The sequence below is a fragment of the Rhinichthys klamathensis genome, unplaced genomic scaffold (assembly GCF_029890125.1).
Source record: "Rhinichthys klamathensis goyatoka isolate OS25496 unplaced genomic scaffold, OSU_Roscu_1.1 h1tg000249l_1, whole genome shotgun sequence".
NCBI classification, from domain to species: domain Eukaryota; kingdom Metazoa; phylum Chordata; class Actinopteri; order Cypriniformes; family Leuciscidae; genus Rhinichthys; species Rhinichthys klamathensis.
Window position 1 is genome coordinate 1,745,479 of NW_026606771.1, and position 20,615 is coordinate 1,766,093.

The window sequence follows — 20,615 nt, forward strand, 5'->3', positions numbered from 1 at the left end:
AGAAACTTTACATAAAAGATTTAACTGATATGGTCTGAAGACACTCTCACTCATATCTGGTGAAGATCTGATGAACACACTAAGTAAACTTTGAAAAAGTAGTTTTTTCAAAACGAAAAACTGCATTCAATGTGAGTGAAAATTTTGAGCTATGGGTTTGAGGTACTCTATAGAGACCCCAAATTTCCCATGGAATAAGTTAAGAATGACATACATTTTCATAGTGTCTTTAATTGGTGCTTAGCTCCAAGAAACCTGTATTCAATACACAAATTATTTGTGATAAAAGATAAGCTATGATCCACTCATATTCTTGAACAACTGGGTTTCATTCTGTTCCATATCACAAATTATAATTATTATGGAAATAAATAAATGCAATATAATTAAGTAAACCCTAGTGAAAAAAATATACTTAAGCACAATTTATTCTTATGTACTTTAGTATAAATAAATGTATTTGTGGTATGCTATAAATTGGTATACTTAAAATCTGTTAATTTAGAATAGTTGTACAAAAGCAGTGCTGAAGTTCAACTAAAGTTGTATTTAATATACTTGTTTGTGCTAAAGTGGAACTATTCCAAGTAGTACACTTTAAATATACTCTTGTATTTAAGTTTTGAAATGCAGAATTTCAGCATAAACTTCAAATGTATTTTGGTGACATTACAATTGCAATTCAATTACACTGTAAGAGTGTTAAACACACTGAACAAAATTATAAACGCAATACTTTTGTTTTTGCCCCTATTTTTCATGAGCTGAACTCAAATATCTAAGACTTTTTCTATGTACAAAAAAGGCCTATTTCTCTCAAATATTGTTCACAAATCTGTTTAAATCTGTGTTAGTGAGCACTTCTCCTTTGCCGAGATAATCCATCCACCTCACAGGTGTGGCATATCAAGATGCTGATTAGACAGCATGATTATTGCACAGGTGTGCCTTAGGCTGGCCACAATAAAAGGCCACTCTAAAATGTGCAGTTTTACTGTATTGGGGGGGTCCCCGGTTTGGTGTGTGGTTAATCATTTGATGTTTGTGTGTATAGTTCCTACGCAAAAACACAATTTTTGGAAGAGTTAAAATAGTTTTGAATGAAGTGTTTGCTTGATGTCTGATGCCTGATGTTTTGAATGTTGTGTGTGTGTTTTGTGGTTGTGTGTAGAGTTTCAAGAAATGGAGCCATAGTTTCAGAAATTGTGTGTAAGCAATTTAAAGTCCCTGTAAAGGCAATTCTAAAAAAAAATCTAAACCCATTATAAATGTTAGACATGTATTGCTAAAACATATTACAAAGACTGTGAACTGTGAATTGCTGAATTGTGGAGTTAGACCGTTAAACAGTTTTTCACCATTGCTATTTTCCGGATTTTTTGGGCGGGGCTAAAAGGGGGCTCGATGACGCACTGGAGCCCCTGAGCTCCTGGACACGCCCCTACTTGATGACGCACTGAGGCCACTCAATCGCGACTTACTGTCAGTACTATTAGTTACTACAGCCTACAGTTTGCTAGCTAGCTAGCTATGCCTTCGACACGGAAATGCGTAGGCTACTACCTGGATGCGATCATGTACAAAACCGATCGGTGTCTTTATTTAAATTTCCTAAAAACGATCACATCAAGAAGAGGTGGATTAATTTTGTGAAGAGCCAACCTTGAAGGAGAGCTGAGGATCACCGCCAACACCCGCCTCTGTAGCGATCATTTTACACGGGATAGTTTTATAAACTTTCATCGGCGACAACTGGGATTCACTGATAATCCGCTGATACTGGTGAATGGGGCCGAACCTATTTTTTACAGTCTATGGGCCGAACCGACTATATCCCGCCTCGGCCTTCATCTCCCCGTCCCGAAAGCAGTATCACAAAAATCACTGTCGTCAGCTTTCCCGCGAGTGGGGGTGGTTTCAGCGCAGCCAGCGGACACGCCCCCAGCGTTTGAGAGCAGAGAATACTGCTCATTTTTTCAAGATTTTGATAGCTTATTTTATGTACTTGCCGGCTTTTTTATCATTCAAATTTGTCTGGGTGGCTAATAACACATTTTTCTGTGGTGTGACAAACTCAGAACACATACTTAATTTTTACTTTACAGGGACTTTAAAGAAAAAAAAAACATAATATTAAGCCTTTATGTGTTTAATATCACTTTTAGTAAGGATTGTATGATCACTGTATATTTTAAATTCAATATATTTAAAGTGTACCTAAAGTATACCAGCAATAGTTCCATTTCAGCACAATAAAATATATACCAGTATACCAATTTAGTATACCAACACAATTGCAGGGTATTTATTAAGTACATAAATATGTAATTGTAGTATACTTAGCATAAAATAAATGTATTTCAAATACATATTTCATTTTCACAAGGGAAACTAACACATATTAATGCATGTGCTGTTTCCATTTATAATTCTTAAGTTTAATAATCAGCAGCAAATATCCAATGCTCTCCATTGACACAGTTATTGCAAATTGAAACATAACGTGCAGCAGAGTATTTGGTATGACAATGGTGCTTTGGTAAGAATGTTGTATGTTGATTCCATAGAGAATATAACACTATATGTTGTGTATGTAAGTTTTTATGAAAAATGTGTGTGTATCTGTTCTTTGTGGTGTATAAAGACTGAAAACATGGCTTTGCCATAAAACAGCGTATTTCTCATTTCTGAAAGGTGACAGCAGTAGATTGCATCGCTATGGTAACACAATAGCCTGCCAGAGTGTGGGTGGTATGTTGCATACATGTTCTACATTTAGCTACTGTAATTACACATTCAGCTGCTGAGAAACAGGCATGAAACGCATTGCACTGAATAAATTCGACACAGTTAAAATAATTATAAAAGGTTTGGATTTACTATTGTATGGATTAAGTGTTCTTATTACTAGCTAAGCACTGACAAAACATTTTGTCTTTGCTTATAGTTAGTAGATGATATGTACAACGCTAAAATCAATATGTATTACTCTTCAGACTTGCACTCATCTTAGGGCCTGTTTACACCTGGTACACAACATCACAACTTTATGGGATGATTTTAGTATCAAAATGATTAACACGTGCAAGCACACTTATCAATGAACTTGATACATGTTGCAGAAATGTTTTATCCATGCCTTTCAACTTGTGTGTGCAAAATTCAAAATTGAATGAATGTGAAGCAATTTGTACAAATAGAGACATTTTTGTGAATACAAATGTTTTCCTTTGTATTAGTGTATCATAATTTGCACATGCAACACAGAAGACGTGGATGTGTGGATCAGGTGACGCGCGTGCATTCATTGACTCGTTTCTGAGTCGATCCTATTTGATTCATTTGGATTTTGAGACTTTCATTTCGCGGGTTTCGCCTTGCACGATCCACACACAGCTGTCTGAGAAAAGCTGCTACCACTAGATGGCAGTATTCTGCTAAAACAGACAACGGCAGCATAATCAAGCGTTCTTCCGCATTTAAGACGCTTAATGAGAGTGATATTGAAGCACCAAATTTAGTACACAATAATATAGGCCTACCCTATTAATAAAGCATACTTTATAGAGGTAAACAGATAACATCAGATTATGAACAACACCCATAGAAAACCATTAGTTGCATGTTCAATAGCCTACGGTATATTGGCTACTGAGTTTAAATATCACCGTCTTACTGCATTGACGTTAAGCTTTTTCTTTATAATATGCTCTATGGGAGGAAAACTATATAGCCTACAGACAAGAGACTACATGAACGCAACGCACGGCGTTTCAAGTTAATACAATTTTCCTTCCTGTTAAAAAAAAGGTGAAATTTCGCAGTTGCGTTCATATTATATGCTTATTTTTATCTGACTACACATTGTGTACATAGTATACAAGCAGGAATTTGAAAATGTCTGTTTTTAAATATTAAAGACGATTTTCGCAGTACATTTGTTTTCCCTTGACCCTTAAGCCGGCTATAGTCTTACTATAGCACGATGAGTTTTAACAATATGCAACCATTGTATATCGACATGAAATATTAATTGAAAATCAACTGGCGTAGCGGCCTGTAGCTGCATATTTCTACATGAGAATGCTTTGACGCGCTAACCACAGCTCATGATGCACAAGGGAACGTCTGCCAATTCCACTAACTGCGTTAAAACCACTGATCTATAATGTCATTTTATATAGATCAGTGGTTAAAACGTATAATTTGTTTTAATTCAAATTACTTTTTAAATTTAATAACAGACATTTTCAAATTCCAAAGCTCGTAGAAGGTTTCTGTAAGACTGACTTACAAGTAAAATTTGGACAATACTTCCCTTCATGTAGCCTGTATTCTGCAGAAAAATACTGTAATTCACCAAAAGGGTTTTTTCATGTTCAAAATGGTTGTAGTATGTTCAGTGACTAGACTGGCTTACTACAGGTGAAATTGCCCCAATAACTCCCTTCATGTAGCCTATTTAGTAAACAATTATTATTTTATAAAAAAATTACTGTAATTAACCAAACGGGTTTTTGGTGACTTACTACAAGTGAATAATGTAAAATTTCACCTGACTTGTCACTAGGAACGTACTACAACCTTTGGAACATGAATAGAAAAACAATTTACAGTAAATTAAAAAATTGTACTGTTCAATCGAGATATTGGCTGGACATAGTACAGTAACAGTAGGCTAAGTCAGTCTGCCCACTAGACTTCCAAGGTTATAATATAACCTTGGAAATATGTTCATTTGAATGAATGACTGGACGTTTATATTTTTTTGACTGTGAGTGGAGTTTGCAGATGGTCCCTTTATAAAATGAGGCGAATATCAAACCTAAAACTTACTTCACTGCGCTCTCGGACCGGTTGCTCTCCCATTCACATGCAAAGTTAAACGCAACTGCAGAATTTTTATTTCATGTTAAGCTTTTTCTTTTTAACAGGCTCGGGAAGGAAATGTTATTAACTTGAAACGCCGTACATTGCGTTCATGTAGTCTCTTGTCTGTAGGCTATATAGTTTTCCTCCCATAGAGCATATTATAAAGAAAAAGTCAATGCAGTAAGACGGTGATATTTAAACTCAGTAGCCAATACACCTTACTGAACATGCAACGCGCGATTGCACGTTAAGCGTTTTATAATGGTTTTCTATGGGTGTTGTTCATAATCTGACGTAATGTTTGCCTCTATAAAGTATGCTTTATTAATAGGGTAGGCCTATGTTATTGTGTACTAAATTTGGTGCTTCAATATCACTCTCATTAAGCGTCTTAAATGCGGAAGAACGCTTGATTATGCTGCCGTTGTCTGTTTTAGCAGAATACTGCCATCTAGTGGTAGCAGCTTTTCTCAGACAGCTGTGTGTGGATCGTGCAAGGCGAAACCCGCGAAATGAAAGTCTCAAAATCCAAATGAATCAAATAGGATCGACTCAGAAACGAGTCAATGAATGCACGCGCGTCACCTGATCGACACATGCACGTCTTCTGTGTTGCATGTGCAAATTATGATACACTAATACAAAGGAAAACATTTGTATTCACAAAAATGTCTCTATTTGTACAAATTGCTTCACATTCATTCAATTTTGAATTTTGCACACGCAAGTTGAAAGGCATGGATAAAACATTTCTGCAACATGTATCAAGTTCATTGATAAGTGTGCTTGCACGTGTTAATCATTTTGATACTATAATCATCCCATACAACTTCTCCATTCAGCAAGGTTCGTCAACCATAACTCCATCCAGGACAGCCAAGAACCTTGGAGTTGTGATCTATGATCATTTAAACCACACAGACCACATTGCTAGAACAGCCTGGTCCTGCAGATTTGCTCTATACAACATCAGGAGGATCAGGCCTTTCCTATCAGAGCATGCTACACAACTCCTTGTCCAAGCTGTTGTTCTATCCAGACTGGACTATTGTAATGCTCTCTTGGCAGGTCTTACAGCATGAACTGTCAAACCTCTGCAACTGATCCAGAATACAGCAGCGAGAGTGATCTTTAACAAGCCGAAGACAGCACACGTCACGTCACCTCCCCTGATAAATTGCACTGGTTGCCAGTTGCCGCTCGCATCAAATTCAAGGCATTATCTTTGCCTACAGAACAACCACTGGCTCTGCACCTCTATAGCTAAACTCATTACTCCAGACCTATGTGCCATCCAGAAGCTTGCGCTCTGCAAGTGAACAGCACCTTGTGGTTCCATCTCAGAGAGGCACAAATCACTTTCACAGACCTTCACCTTGACTGTTCCCTGCTGGTGGACGATCTGCCTACATTAAGCCGAACTGCTGAGTCTTTAGTCATTTTCAAGACACGGCTGATGACGCATTTTTTCGGCAACACTTGATCCATTACTAACACTTACTGTTCTATATCTATTTTTTTTTTTTAAATCATTTAAACTTTGGATTACATGTAAACGTCCATAAACGTACATGTTACACCAAAACATGTAAATGGTGGTTAGATAAAATCTTGGAGCATATTTGATAGCAGAATGCTATTTGTTAAATATTAAAGGGAAAATGTTAGTAATTCTACAAATTCAACAAAAAGTAATTCTGTTCAAATTATATCCTGTCTAATATGCTCTCTCTCACCAGTGCCCTAGAATATGGATGTTACTGCATAGCTATTGCCGCCCTATAATTATCAGCAGCTCTTTTACAGCACTCTGGTGTTGCATCATGAGCTATCTGGTTGTGTGCTCACCTTTTCCTGCTAACATTAAAGAGATGAAAGTAGCCTGAAGTACAAAACTGCCTGGACAAACAGCAAAAGGTCAGGATAGATTTATTGCTTTGAAATGTCACCATCTTCAAGCTTAATGCGAAGACCGAGACATTTACAGTCTTGACCAAAGACCCAATCAGAGACTCATTAGACATCAGAGCTGAGACAGAAAACACTCCATTCAGTTCAATCAGTCACTACAATTAATCACAAATCATGTGCAAGAAGATTCCTTTATTCGCTTAAGTGAAAATATCTCTTTATACAATCAAAATGCCAAAAAAAAAAATCTGTATCAAAAACATTTTCAAAACAAAAGTGTTGGAAAAAAGCATTGTTGAATACAAAACTGTAGTGTTTGTGCCAAATCCTGATGAAGCTCCTCATCTTTCCCATGATATTACACTAATATGGTTTTAATTAAATACAAAAACAGAGTTATAAGATGAAGAGTTACAAAAAATTAAAAAAGGATCTCACAAGTTAGAAAAATTAGTGGTCATTAAAGTACCGCTGTATTCTGGCTGTTAATACTTGATTCATTAAAGATGTATATGTAGCTGTATTTGTTGATGAAGCAAAGAGAAATGAGGTGAACAATTCACTGTAGCCCTTGAGATTATGAATTAAATGATATGGAGTTTACAGGCACCATGATACATTCAGGAGTATATGCAGTACATATAGTGTAGTATTTAGTATAAAGTATAGATAAATGGAAATTAGTATAGCAAATTATGAAATGCAAACCACAATCTTTACATTGTACTTTGAGAGTGATCATTCATACATACGCTGGTTCAGTTCAGTTACAGTTCAATACATGATAAATGATCTTTAACAGAGGTGACTGATCAAGTAAGGCTTTCTTGTCAACGCTCTTTGGCTGAGAGAAGCTGTTTGTTTCTTATTAGTTAAAATATGCTCTGAACATGAGATTTACCAATAAGGACATTCAATTAGCTCAATGAGTGTGTTGTGCATTAGTGTTGCATCATGGAATGCCTGACTGTTTCCTCCAGGGATTTTCTAGTGATGAGAAGCCTGACCACATCTTCTTTCTTCTTGGTGAGTCTTTTACGTGCCTGATCATGTGTCACCATGGTCATGTCCCAGCCATTCACCTAGAAATAACATTGAGAGCACACAAAAACTAATATGAGAATTTTATGCCAAATATATAACTACAGTATTAAACAGGAGGACATCAAGAGGCTCAGCATTTTTATTGAATTGTTGGTCTTTTGCCACTTTCATTAGAGAAATAGGGAAAATGATGTTGAAAAAAGAGGTAACTGTGTCTTGAAAGATTGCGAGCTAGATTTAAACTAGTGTTTCCCGTAGAAGCATCACAGCTAATTTGCTAACCAGTTTTGAATAGCATGAGGGTGAAAATGGGTGAAAACTAATAATCCTACTATTCCTTAAAAAGGATTTATTATGCCCTTTTACAAAGTCTTGATTTTGTTTTGCAGGTCTATTAGTATGTTGAATGTTGAATGTAAAAAAAAAAAAAAAAAAAAAAAAAAAAACCATTGTTGCAGCACCTCTCTTCCCAGTCTGTCAGTAACTCTGAGGTACGTTTCCCAAAAGCATCGTTAGCCAGCTCCCGGTATGTTCACAAGTTCCGTCGTTAGCATAGTTCAACGAGACGGTCTTTACCAAAACCTCGACCTGTGGTTAGAAGTTTCTAGATTGCATGACATGTGGACTTAAATACTTATCTTGAGCAAAATAAGCAAGCTGACATTCAGTACAGCCTGTGTCTTTTTTTTTTAGAATACATACAAATGTCATTTACATCTTTTAGTTTGTCGAGAGATTTAAAGTGTCGTTTTTGAAGGGTGCCCATGTGTGAAAGTGCTGTACTATGTAAGAACGAGCCAATGATTGAGTCTGGAAATAAAGCAAAATAACTGAGGAAAATGAGAAATAGTCCTCAGATGCCATGTCTGTAATTTATATCAAAACATCTCGCATTAATTCCATCTCAAACAGTTTAATTAAAATAAGTTATTACTCCACCACGTGCGTGACGTCATAAACCAATGTGGTTGAAAGACCCTTTTGCGACGATATGGTTTCGGGAAACAGTCGTGACTGGCTAGTTGATTTCTTCAACGATGCATCGTACTATGGTAGTGAAGCATCAAGTGTACGGGAAACATGAAGTTTGTCACGTTGTCTCTATGAAGCCCCTCCCTCCGAAACGTGCAATGTGCTCCGATTAGTCGACTGGACCAGTGTGTTGTGATTGGTCAACCACTTCAAGTATGCTCATTAAATGTCACAACCCTAACCATTCCAGTTTTCCCACGGATTTGGGCTACTTTTACACTGTTGCCGCGGTTGTTGTTTTTTTTTAACACAAACCTGGCAACCCTGGCCATAACCACGAGTTTCAAAACACTACTACTGCTCAACCAGGCCTCGCCCCCTTTTTTGGTAGGCAATTATTAAAATGAGGTATATGTCATCCATTATTTAAATGAAAAATGTTAAAAAGATTAATAGGTCCTCTAAACTACTGACAAACACAAGACATTGTAAAAAGGGAAGTCACCAGTATTTTATAAATAAAATGACCAAAAGAAGCACCATAAAGTGTTTTTAGAACAAAGAACAATTTAACAAATATCCGACATTGTTACTTCACTAGTGAAATTTCACTACAGTGCCAAGAGCAGATACCCTGGTAATACCAAACTCTGCTACTTTGCTTTGCTTCATAGACAGAGTCTGGAATGGCATAATTGAAAAGTGTTTTCTTTGTCGTGGGGGGGGCGCTTGTCTGAAGTATAAAATCATTGGTTACCCGTAAGCCAATCACATAACGCAATCACCTCTCTCTCCAACTTAAACATCACCTGCATTCAAAATGTCTAACAAACACTCTTCTTGTTGGGAATGTCGGGAATATTCTCCACAACAGAGCGAATTGCATCCCGTGTCTCCATGTTTCCCCAATCTTAAACTCGGCGCTTAGCGTCTACGTCACGGCTCTCAGCCCGCCCTCTGTTCGTTGATTGGCCGGCTGTTTTCAGGCCGGAGGAAAACTGAGAGACATGTCGATGTCTCAGACTGAGTACAGAAGCGAACTGAAATTGAGCGGAAGTACGGAGTGAGTCTGACGTAGTCAGGCTAAAGAGCAGATGTGAGCAGGTGAAACTTCTGTTACTTATTTGAAAAATTAACTCAGATATCTTGTTGTGAATTTTTAAGTAATGTATTACTTTACTAGTTACTTGGAAAAAAGTCATCTGATGTGATGCATTACCCCCAACACTGACTTGAGTTTGCATTGGGAGCGGCACAACATGGTTAGCGGCAGTTGAGCTTGTGCTGGCACAGGTCATATAGACTAGTTTTATGCAGTGGTGTATTTTTACTTCGTTACTGTACTTAAGGACATTTCTCAAGTGGGCTATATTTACTTTACTGAAGTATTTTTATTTTGAGAAACTTTTACTTTCACTTCAATGCATTCCAAAGCATAATATCGTACTTTTTATTCCACTACATTTCATAAAAACTTATCGTTATACTTGTTATTTTGAACTGAAGAAATTGTCATGTGCAACATGACGCAATAGCAGTGTACGATTCCTGAACAAACTCATTCTTTTTAATGAACCTTTTAAACCGATTCAAAAATCGTACCAAATGATTAATTTGCGAATTGGACTGATCCGACTGTAGCGGTCCTCAACTTACTGATTCGATGTTATGTTCAGAGCGAGTTAGGCTAACTGAATTAACAAGTCTGACTCAAAATGAGCCAAGAACCGGGAGATCCTCCGAGCTTGAGTGTGCGTGCGACTGATGCCGCGAAAAGTTACAAATGCCGAATTTTAGGATTGATTATTGTAAATGAAACTTATCGTTAGATCACAGCTGTCAGTTGTTTGTGAACTAAATATGCTGTAGGGTAAGCGGTAATGCTTGAATGCAGGCATGTCCATATCACCATCTCAACGGTGTAGATATAAAATTAAATTAACGCAAAAAAAAAATGTTTTTAATTAACGCAAATTGTTGCACTTGCATTCTTCCCCGCTGCCGTAGCAGTTTCAAATGACATAAAACTAGAATTTGCGTAGCGTTCATTTTCAACAAATATTACATATCTATCTGCATCCACTGATTTTCCTAACTGACTAGTGTCGTCTAGCCTACTTGACAATTCATAATAATAATAATAATGTTTGACCCAGAAATTTCAAAGGATTATATAAAATTTTATATAAAATGAAGTATATACATATATAAAATTACAAAACAAACATTCCTCGATTAGTACCTCAAACAATAAGAAATTACAAAGTCACAAAATAATAAACAAACAAAATAGACAAAAATAATATCACAGCTCCCTCTTGTGGAGATTTGTTTAGTAAAATCAGGTTTTGTTTTGGACAAAAATCTCAGCGAAAAAACATTACAACATGGATGACAGGTTTGTGCCTCTCACCTGCATAATTTTGTCTCCTATCCTGAGACCAGCCACTTCTGCAGGTCCACCTTTAGACACACGTGTGACATAGATTCCCTGTGAAATAAATAAAGTTACACGGGTCACCTCTGAATTAGGGTAGCCGGACAGTCCCCGGAAATGCCCCCGTTTTACAGAACGTTCAAAACGCCCACAAATACACTTCAAAAAGCCTGACCAAGAGCAACATAGCCTGCTGGTTACCAAAGCAATGGTGTAGTAATTATTTTCACCAATAGAGGGGGGTGCAACACAAGCTACACTGATTACTTAGGGCCCTTACATAGTCAACGCATCGGTACGCATACGCGTGCACAAGGCTACACATCGCTACGCTTCGGCCGCCATTATGCGTCGATGCGTAGCCAAATGTGTCATCCTAGTTTTTGATACGCGACGCGCCGATGCGCGCAATACTATGCGTTGTCGGTGGGGGCGACATTGCAAGTAATGTACATAAAAAGGTATATTATTATGTTTACAGAAGAAGAAGATTTGAATACAATGGCGGGCGAAGAGGAAAAGTTATGCGAGCTTGTTCGTATACATCCTTTGTGACCGCCGATGTAAAATCAGCAATATGCACTCCTCTTCAGTTGCCATTTTTATCTGAATATCACGTGACCCGACTCTAGACTCTACTACCCTCTGTTGCGCGATCGGTGTATTGCATTTCACGCATCGCCGGTGACGCTTGCGTCTGCTTGTGTACTATGAAAAGGAGCGTGTAGCTCGCGTCGCTCGCGTTGACTATGTAACGGCCCTTAGTCACACACCGCCACTTTACCATGAAGAAATTAACCTAAATGTGAGCAAAGCACTATTATAAATTATCCAAAAGAGACATTGTTATTGGTTTCAAGATAGTCACATATTACCTATTCATGTTAAATTAAATTAGTCACCATGAAAGCAAAATTGACTTTTTTTTTTACAGAATGTTGTAGTGCCGTACACAATTTATTTTTAAATTCGTATGCCCTTGTAATCTTTAATCAAAAATGTTAACATTCCCTCCATTTAGGGTGCGTTTACACACCAACGATGTATTAAAAACAAAAAGGTTTTCCTTCGTGTTTTTCACATACAGACGACAACGTTGTCTAATCTTCACACGGATCCGCGAAAACCATAGACAGTATAAGAAATGGACAGAGCCATCTCATTGGAACTCAGTTGAGACAGTTGAAGCCCATTTTTAGCGATTTCTGAGCACTTCCGTTCCTGACGCGCAGACTCAAACCGACTCAAACTAAGCTTGATGACGTGAGCAACCTGTCTGACAGACGTTACTCTTCTAGTAGCTGTGCGTGAAAATTGCCAACGTTAATCTTGCAGAGACGGGGAACTTGAGCAAAGAGTGCTTTGGCGTGAGTGAGCAGGAGTAAGTATTCCGTTGCTTTTATGGACTCATTATCTATGGGCTTCTCCCTTGACGGGACGTCCCCCTGATTGCCTGCGAGCTTCTCCTGCTGTCTGTACGGTAATTTCTGTACAGCGCGACAGAGTCGAGTGGTTATGACGCAATCGTTAGCCTATTTTTACTAAAACTGTTTCTACGGGGCCATAATGTAACATAGAAGGTAATGGAGCCCTTTATACATTGTCGTGTTTCTTTAGAAATAAATAATGGACAAATGGAGTCTTTAAACACCTCAGATGTAAAGTTATTCGCTGTCAAAGTGACGCCAAAATGAATGGGAGTCAATGGAAATGCTAACGCAAGTGAAGTTCTGCTACAACATGGCGGCACCCGGCCGGCTTCAACTTCCGGTCGATGGATTACCCCCCCTTGGCGAAAACACCTAAAAATGCTGCATTATTCATGCCAGGCCAGTAGTTGGCGATGTCACTTTGTAAAGAAACACTACGCGCCTATAGACTGAACACATAATACGCATGCGCATGACGTCAGTCGCCGTTTTAACATATTCACGTTTTTGCAGTTATACACGAAGACGATGACTCTACCGCTTTCAAAAACTTGCACTTTGAAACCAATTTTCAAAAGTTTTATACTCAGTTTTATATTTTTGGAGACGTTTTAGACATTGGTATAATTCAAATGAATAATGGTAGTTAATGGTAGTCGCTTATTGGCCAGATTAGCTGAGCCATTCATAGAACAAACAAAACAAACCCTGACAATTGATAAAAGAATATAGACTATTGACTATATATAGAATATAGACTATATATAGAATATTGATAATAGAATATAGAATATATACACTTGACTCTTGCATTTGAAAGATTTTACTTTCACTAAAAAAATTGCAATAGATTTGTAAAAGGTGTTTTTATGCATGTTTGGCTCGGGGTTTTGATGCATTTACACTGTTCTGACCACTAGGGGTCACCGTGGAAGACGGGTGTCAGATTATTTCGAAGCTTCGACACAATACGGCACATTTGCTTCAACTGTTTCAGTGTTCCATGACGCATCCGCCTGCCCACCACTAGAAGCCGTTCTCCTCGGATAGAAGTCACATTAGGGAAGAAAACATCACAATTTCTGTTTCATCCTGACTTTAAAAAATGTTTGTATGTTAGTGTCCAGATTTCCCCCTTTTCTGGTGACAGTCTTTGTTTTTGGTGTCCTGTCACTAAAAGTGTCTGATTACAGCTTGTTCAAAACACTGCAAAAGAAATGTATTATTTTGACCAACAGAGGGGGCTGAAAGCTACATTAATTACTTGGTTTTCCATATCACCATAACTTTAGCAATGAAGAACTCAACCTGAACGAAAGCTATTATCAACAATTATCATCATCAAAAGAGACACCGTTATCAGTTTCAAGTAAGTTACATATGAACTATTCATGTTGAAACTATACTGTTTGTGTTTGTATATGTCAGGGCCAGAACAGGCTGCGGGACTGTTTTGAACACAACTTTAAACATTTCCAAAAGTTCTGCTCTTAAAATGTAGTAATTTCCACATATATCTTATCCATACCACAATGGTGAAAGTACACTCCGATATAGTAAAAAAAATTGCAGGACATACTTTAATTTTTAACTAAGGTGTTTTTTAATGAATTTCATTCAAACCAGTTAGGATCATAATAATCATAATAATAATCATAATAATAATCAAATATAATAAAAAATATATGATACCCACAACAATTTAAAAAAAATGTATGAATGAATATAATGAATGTATTGTCCCCGTTTTTTATTTCATAGATAATAACAAGTGAGATTTCAAATACATTTTGACCACTGAACTAGGAAATGTCCCCGGATTTTATTTTAGAAATCTGGTCACTTTATTGTATGTACTATATAACAGGACGGGATTATAACACGGTGCGGGATTTTTTTACACACAATTTTAAACTTTCCCAAAAGTTACTTCATCACAATGCAGTAAGCCTAACTAAGATCCACTTCCAAAAGAACAGACATAAAATAGCATTAGAAAACAACAGTTGTAATTACGGTGTAGAGTAAATTCAGTTTGTGAAAATGACAAGACTGAATAGAATTAGAAAATTGTTAAAAAAAAAAAGAACCGTTACAGTTTTATTTATGTTATAAGTCGTATATATTATGTTTTATTTTTAATATGTGGTTTTGTAAAGTGATCATTTTGATAATTATATTGTTTTGATCTATTTTGCTGTTTGCAATAGTTAACTTACTATTTTTCATAGTGTGATTTTGATTCGCCTAAATGTATTAAAGAAGTCAGTTTGGCCTGTAATCATCATTATTTATTAACCATAATAAAAGTACAGGAAACAAACATACAAAAAAAATATATTTGTCCCCGTTTTTTTATTAATTAATAAGTGTCAGATTTCAATGATATTTTGATCACTGAACTGGGAAATGCCCCCTTTACATTTCAGACATCTAGTCACTTTAAAGACACTGACCTCAGCAGCAGAAAGGAAAAATGCCTCACTCTAACTAGAATTCATTTTACTAATGATTTTTCACCTTGTCTGCCTTGTCTTCAGAAAATGGATTCTGGCTTGCATCTTGGTCGATTCCCCCTCCAATGCTGAATCCTAGTATTAAATTATCGCCTTCCCGTAGTTTTTGAATCTCAATTCGTTGCTGAAATAAAGAGAGAAAACAGGCACACTAAGTTTATGTTTCAAAATGTAGTTAGCTATCAACATAGGCTGATAACCAAAAATGCTGTCTAGGTAGGCGGCACATCCTACAGCACAGCTGTTTATGACCATATATAGCAGCACTACCTACCTGAAACACATGAACCACACCTGCTTACGTCACACCTGAGTGACATCAGAACAGTTCAAATATGAACAATTAAACCCCAACTTTCAGTATCATCATCCAAAGGAGCTAAGTACAAACATGTACATAGTACATATGAAAGTTTCGTAATGTACTATGTACATGTTAATGAAAATGCTATATATGCCTCATTCAAACAGTATTTCAAAAAGCCCACACTATCTGGTTTTGCTCTATTTTGCTAGTAAAACGTTTGGTTTCGTTATATTATGTCCCATAACAATTATTTATAATCTAAAATATAAATAAATAAAAATATAAAAACTAGTATAACCAATTATTTATATAAACAATATAACTATTGTTCACTTTGTCCGCCCCTGGCTAACGTTAGCCTAGCATGCTAACCATTTCCATTATATCAACTGTTAGCTTAAACTCAAATAAACTAAACTAAACTGTCCTGTTATATCATAGATTAGTGTTGGGAATAAAAATAATGTTTAAATGAACCACTTTCTCAGTCAAACGATATCAAATGGATCACTGGCAGAATTAAAAACCACCAAAGCACTGCACAAAAAGCTTAGTGCAATAATGCTAGTGAAGCTTTAACGTTACATGCTAAAACTTTGATCATACTGATCGCAAACTCACCACAACAGCGGTGACAGGCTGGCCGGGTATGAACGACATTTTCTGCTCGTTAAAACTTTTATTCCCTGTTTGTTCTCCTGGGTGTTTATTTCAGTGATTTTTCACTGATAATAATGTGAGTGAGGTGACGGTGTTCGGTTCGGTTCCTCCCCTTTGACTTGTATGTTGGGCTGGGCTGGGCTGCACTACACCCTGCCCTTAAGGCTACATTACACTTCTTTCGTATTATTCGTCTAGACTCTAATTCATTCATTTGCTTAATCAAATGTGTCAGTTGAGCATGTCCACCTTAAACGGTGATTTGGCTGTCATATAGACAAGAACCACCAGCAGATGACAGTGTTATACGGAAGAAGAGAAAGTCCTTGGTTATTTTTGGCCTTGCTGATAATGTGCCATGTGCGGCTGCGGCACTGACGGTGTTTGAGATTTTCGGTGACAATGGGCGGAGCTTACATGAATATTCACGAGTTTCCTGTTTTGTGTTAAAGCGCCACTGGAAGTGTACGCTCTTCGGATCACAAAAACTGTTTTCGGTAACGTAATTGCGTTTCAGCGTCGAATGAAGTCAAGTTTCTTTTTTTCTTTTCTTTTAAAATAAATGTTTATGTATATGCTCAATTGTTTGTACTCTGTGTCGATCGAGACATTATTGAATGACTGGCTACAGCCACTGATTTGTTACGCTCTGAGTAAAAACGAGACGGTACAGCACCGAAGTTTTTTCTGTCTGTTTAATTATGTTCTGTTTTGCTGTGATGATGTTGTATGAATATCTGTGGTGGCATAATAAAGAAAAAGTTTTGATTATTTTGTCATTTCCTTTTGCTTTCTCAGTTGATAGCCTATGTAACTTCAACCAGATTGGTACTAAAACACAATGAGAAATGTTTATGTTTTTGACATGCATAAATTCATTATTGTAAGCCGCCTTCATCTTTTTCTGCAAAACACACAATGCTCTATATGTTTATAAACATGGTGAGATGGCGAAATAGCTACCTGCAGCATTTTCACAAGGTTTTAGTTCAATTCTTAGCCTGGGAAAACCCAGACAACTTGGACTGGTTTTAACCAGGCTAATCAATTCTACAAGCTTATCAACAATTACAGTGTTAAAACTGAATTAAAAGTGGTTAAATTGATCAACCACAACAAAGCTAAAAGTTGTTCATGGGGATTTTATTTACAAATATGTATATAAAGAAGACATAATTGGCAAAAGTATGAGGATTATTTTTATTATTATTAATAGTGCAATGCCCGTGCAAAATCTGTTTTTAGTAATTGTTGGTTTGGTATGTTTGAGTTGCTGAATAGCCTAGACTACTATTACACAGGAGACTAATCTCTGAGAAAACGATAACGTTAAGTGCACCAGAATAAAATATAATATTCAGAGTAGCTGACTTACAGATTCAGTAAACATCCACAAATGAAGAAGCGCTACGATTCTGGGAGCACACAGTGAACTCCGAGAAAACCCTACGGTTGAGCAATCAGTTTGTGAATAGGCCACTCAGTGTGTAGTGTGAGGTGCAGTGTGCAGTGTGACAGGGGGAGTGGCCACTCAGTGTGTAGTGTGGAGGGGGAGTGGCCACTCAGTGTGCAGTGTGACAGGGGGAGTGGCCTCAGTGTGCAGTGTGACAGGGGGAGTGGCCTCAGTGTGCAGTGTGACAGGGGGAGTGGCCACTCAGTATGTAGTGTGAGATGGGAATGGCCACTCAGTGTGCAGTGTGAGAGGGGGAGTGGCCTCAGTGTGCAGTGTGACAGGGGGAGTGGCCACTCAGTGTGCAGTGTGAGAGGGGGAGTGGCCACTCAGTGTGCAGTGAGAGATGGGGAGTGGCCACTCAGTGTGCAGTGTGAGGGGGAGTGGCCACTCAGTGTGAGATGGGGAGTGGCCACGCAGTGTGACAGGGGGAGTGGCCACTCAGTGTGCAGTGTGAGGGGGAGTGGCCACTCAGTGTGAGGTGTGAGATGGGGAGTGGCCACTCAGTGTGTCGTCTGAGATGGGGAGTGGCCACTCAGTGTGCAGTGTGAGAGGGGAGTGGCCACTCAGTGTGCAGTGTGAGATGGGGAGTGGCCACTCAATGTGCAGTGTGACGGGGGAGTGGCCACTTAGTCTGCAGTGTGAGAGGGGGAGTGGCCTCAGTGTGCAGTGTGACAGGGGGAGTGGCCCCTCAGTGTGCAGTGTGAGAGAGGGAGATGGGGCCACTCAGTGTGCAGTGTGAGAGAGGGAGTGGCCTCAGTGTGCAGTGTGGCATGGGGAGTGGCCACTCAGTGTGCAGTGTGAGAGAGGGAGATGGGGCCACTCAGTGTGCCGTGTGAGAGGGGGAGTGGCCTCAGTGTGTAGTGTGGAGGGGGAGTGGCCACTCAATGTGCAGTGTGAGAGGGGGAGTGGCCTCAGTGTGTAGTGTGGAGGGGGAGTGGCCACTCAATGTGCAGTGTGAGAGGGGGAGTGGCCTCAGTGTGTAGTGTGGAGGGGGAGTGGCCACTCAGTGTGCAGTGTGAGAGGGGGAGTATCCATTCATACCACAGTCATGTTAAAAAACATCAATGTATTCACTCATCCATAAATATTATTAGATCCATCAGCTTGACGACAAGTTCCATAATTCCGCAGGAAATTGTAATTGTAAGAGGTTAGCGACCCCTAGCGGCGAAAAAAAATACATATCCTGGCCTTATCTTTAAATCGTACTCGGTTACTAACGTAACCTCGGTTCTCTCTAGAGAGGGAACGAGTACTGCGTAATAGCTTACGCTAGGGGAAAAACTCTTTTCCACGAGATATTGAAGGCAAAAATTATCCTTAATTTTTTATTAATGTAAAACGCTTTGCAGCAGCAAGCAGACATAGGCGAAACAGCTCGCGCGCCTATTGGTTGCTCTGCAGCAAATGCAGCAGCCTATCGAGAGAGACTCTGCGTGACGTAATGACCAATGGGGGCAATTCGCGCCCATATCGTCACGTCCCGCCAGAAGGGGCGTGGTCTCACCCTATAAATATGCTCGTTAGGCTGGTACAAGCTGGTTTTTATCGCTGAAGCGAACCAGAGCGTATTCCAAGCACGGCAAGATACGCAGTACTCGTTCCCTCTCTAGAGAGAACCGAGGTTACGTTAGTAACCGAGTACGTTCTCTTACGAGAGTATCTCTCGTACTGCGTAATAGCTTACGCTAGGGGAACACAATGCAACACGCCGTGCGTACAGGGATCCAACACCAAAGTCCCGGGAGCCGAAGCCCAGGGCTCATGTAGTGCATAATCACCATAAACTCACATAGAGTGGAGGAAGAGAGGCTGGAAGCGTCATTCCCTATAAAAAAGCACCCAGCGGGGCTATCATATGACAATAAAACGCGCAGCCAGGGTGAAAGCTTTCAGCCTGATCTGGGTGGCCATACGTGTGTCAACACTCATGGGGCTGCAGTAAACTCAGCATCTGGGCCGCACAGCGGGGCAGATAGCACTGAATTTTAGACCGCCAAAAGCTTAGCTTGTAAGGCGGGTACCTCCAGGTTATAGTATTTTATAAATGTAGACGGCGAGGCCCAGCCCGCGGCCGTACAGATATCTTGCAGGGAAACCCCGCTCGACCACGCCCACGAAGAGGCCACGCCTCTCGTGGAGTGCGCTCTGACACCCAAGGGGCACTGTAGGCCCTTCGCAGAGTAAGCGAGCGCAATGGCATCCACTATCCATCTGGATAGGCTCTGTTTTGAGGCGGCGAGTCCCTTGGAACGCCCGCCAAACAAAACAAAAAGCTGCTCCGTCTGTCTGAAAACAGACGAGCGTGACACATAAGCTCTCAATGCCCTGACGGGGCAAAGGAGACTCGCATCCTCCTCCTCACTGAGAACCGGAAGGGCGGACAGGGAAATTACCTGGGCCCTGAACGGTGTATTGAGGGATTTCGGGACATACCCGTGCTTTGGTTTGAGAATGACCTTCGAGTCATTAGGCCCAAACTCCATACACGACGCGGTTACTGAAAGCGCCTGTAAGTCCCCTATGCGCTTCACTGAAGCGAGAGCCATGAGAAACACTGTTTTGAACGACAGGTGTTTCATGTCCACCAGCTGGATTGGCTCGAACGGGGCGCCTTTCATGGCCTCCAGGACCGTGGAAAGGTCCCACGTCGGGACTGAAGGGGGCCTGGGAGGGTTCAGCCTCCGAGCTCCCCTAAGGAAACGCACGACTAAGTCGTTTTTCCCCAGCGACTGGCCAGACACCGGTTTTGCAAACGTTGCTATGGCCGCCACATATACTTTGAGCGTGGATGGGGTCCTGCCCTTATCCAGTAGCTCTTGAAGGAAGGAAAGCACTTCCGAAACCCCGCATTCCACAGGTGAAAAGCTCTGGGCTTGACACCATGCAGAGAAAACAGACCATTTCGAGGAGTAGAGCCGCCTGGTAGACGGAGCTCTAGCCTGCGCGATCGTCTGGGAGGCTAGCGGGTACCCGTTGATGGCCCATGCGTGCAGGGACCACAACTCCGGGC

At 39.5% G+C, this 20,615-nt stretch overlaps 1 protein-coding gene across 1 annotated transcript; it reads right to left on the reverse strand.

The window, feature by feature from the left end:
• Positions 1–7,224: 7,224 nt before the first annotated feature.
• On the reverse strand, positions 7,225–16,244 carry tax1bp3 (Tax1 (human T-cell leukemia virus type I) binding protein 3). The gene is made up of 4 exons (XM_056266506.1): positions 16,111–16,244; positions 15,187–15,306; positions 11,213–11,290; positions 7,225–7,865 (listed from the first exon to the last, which is right to left on the reverse strand). The coding sequence occupies exons 1-4, from the start codon at positions 16,147–16,149 to the stop codon at positions 7,725–7,727; spliced, it is 378 nt and encodes a 125-aa protein (XP_056122481.1). The 5' UTR covers positions 16,150–16,244; the 3' UTR covers positions 7,225–7,724.
• Positions 16,245–20,615: the final 4,371 nt, after the last annotated feature.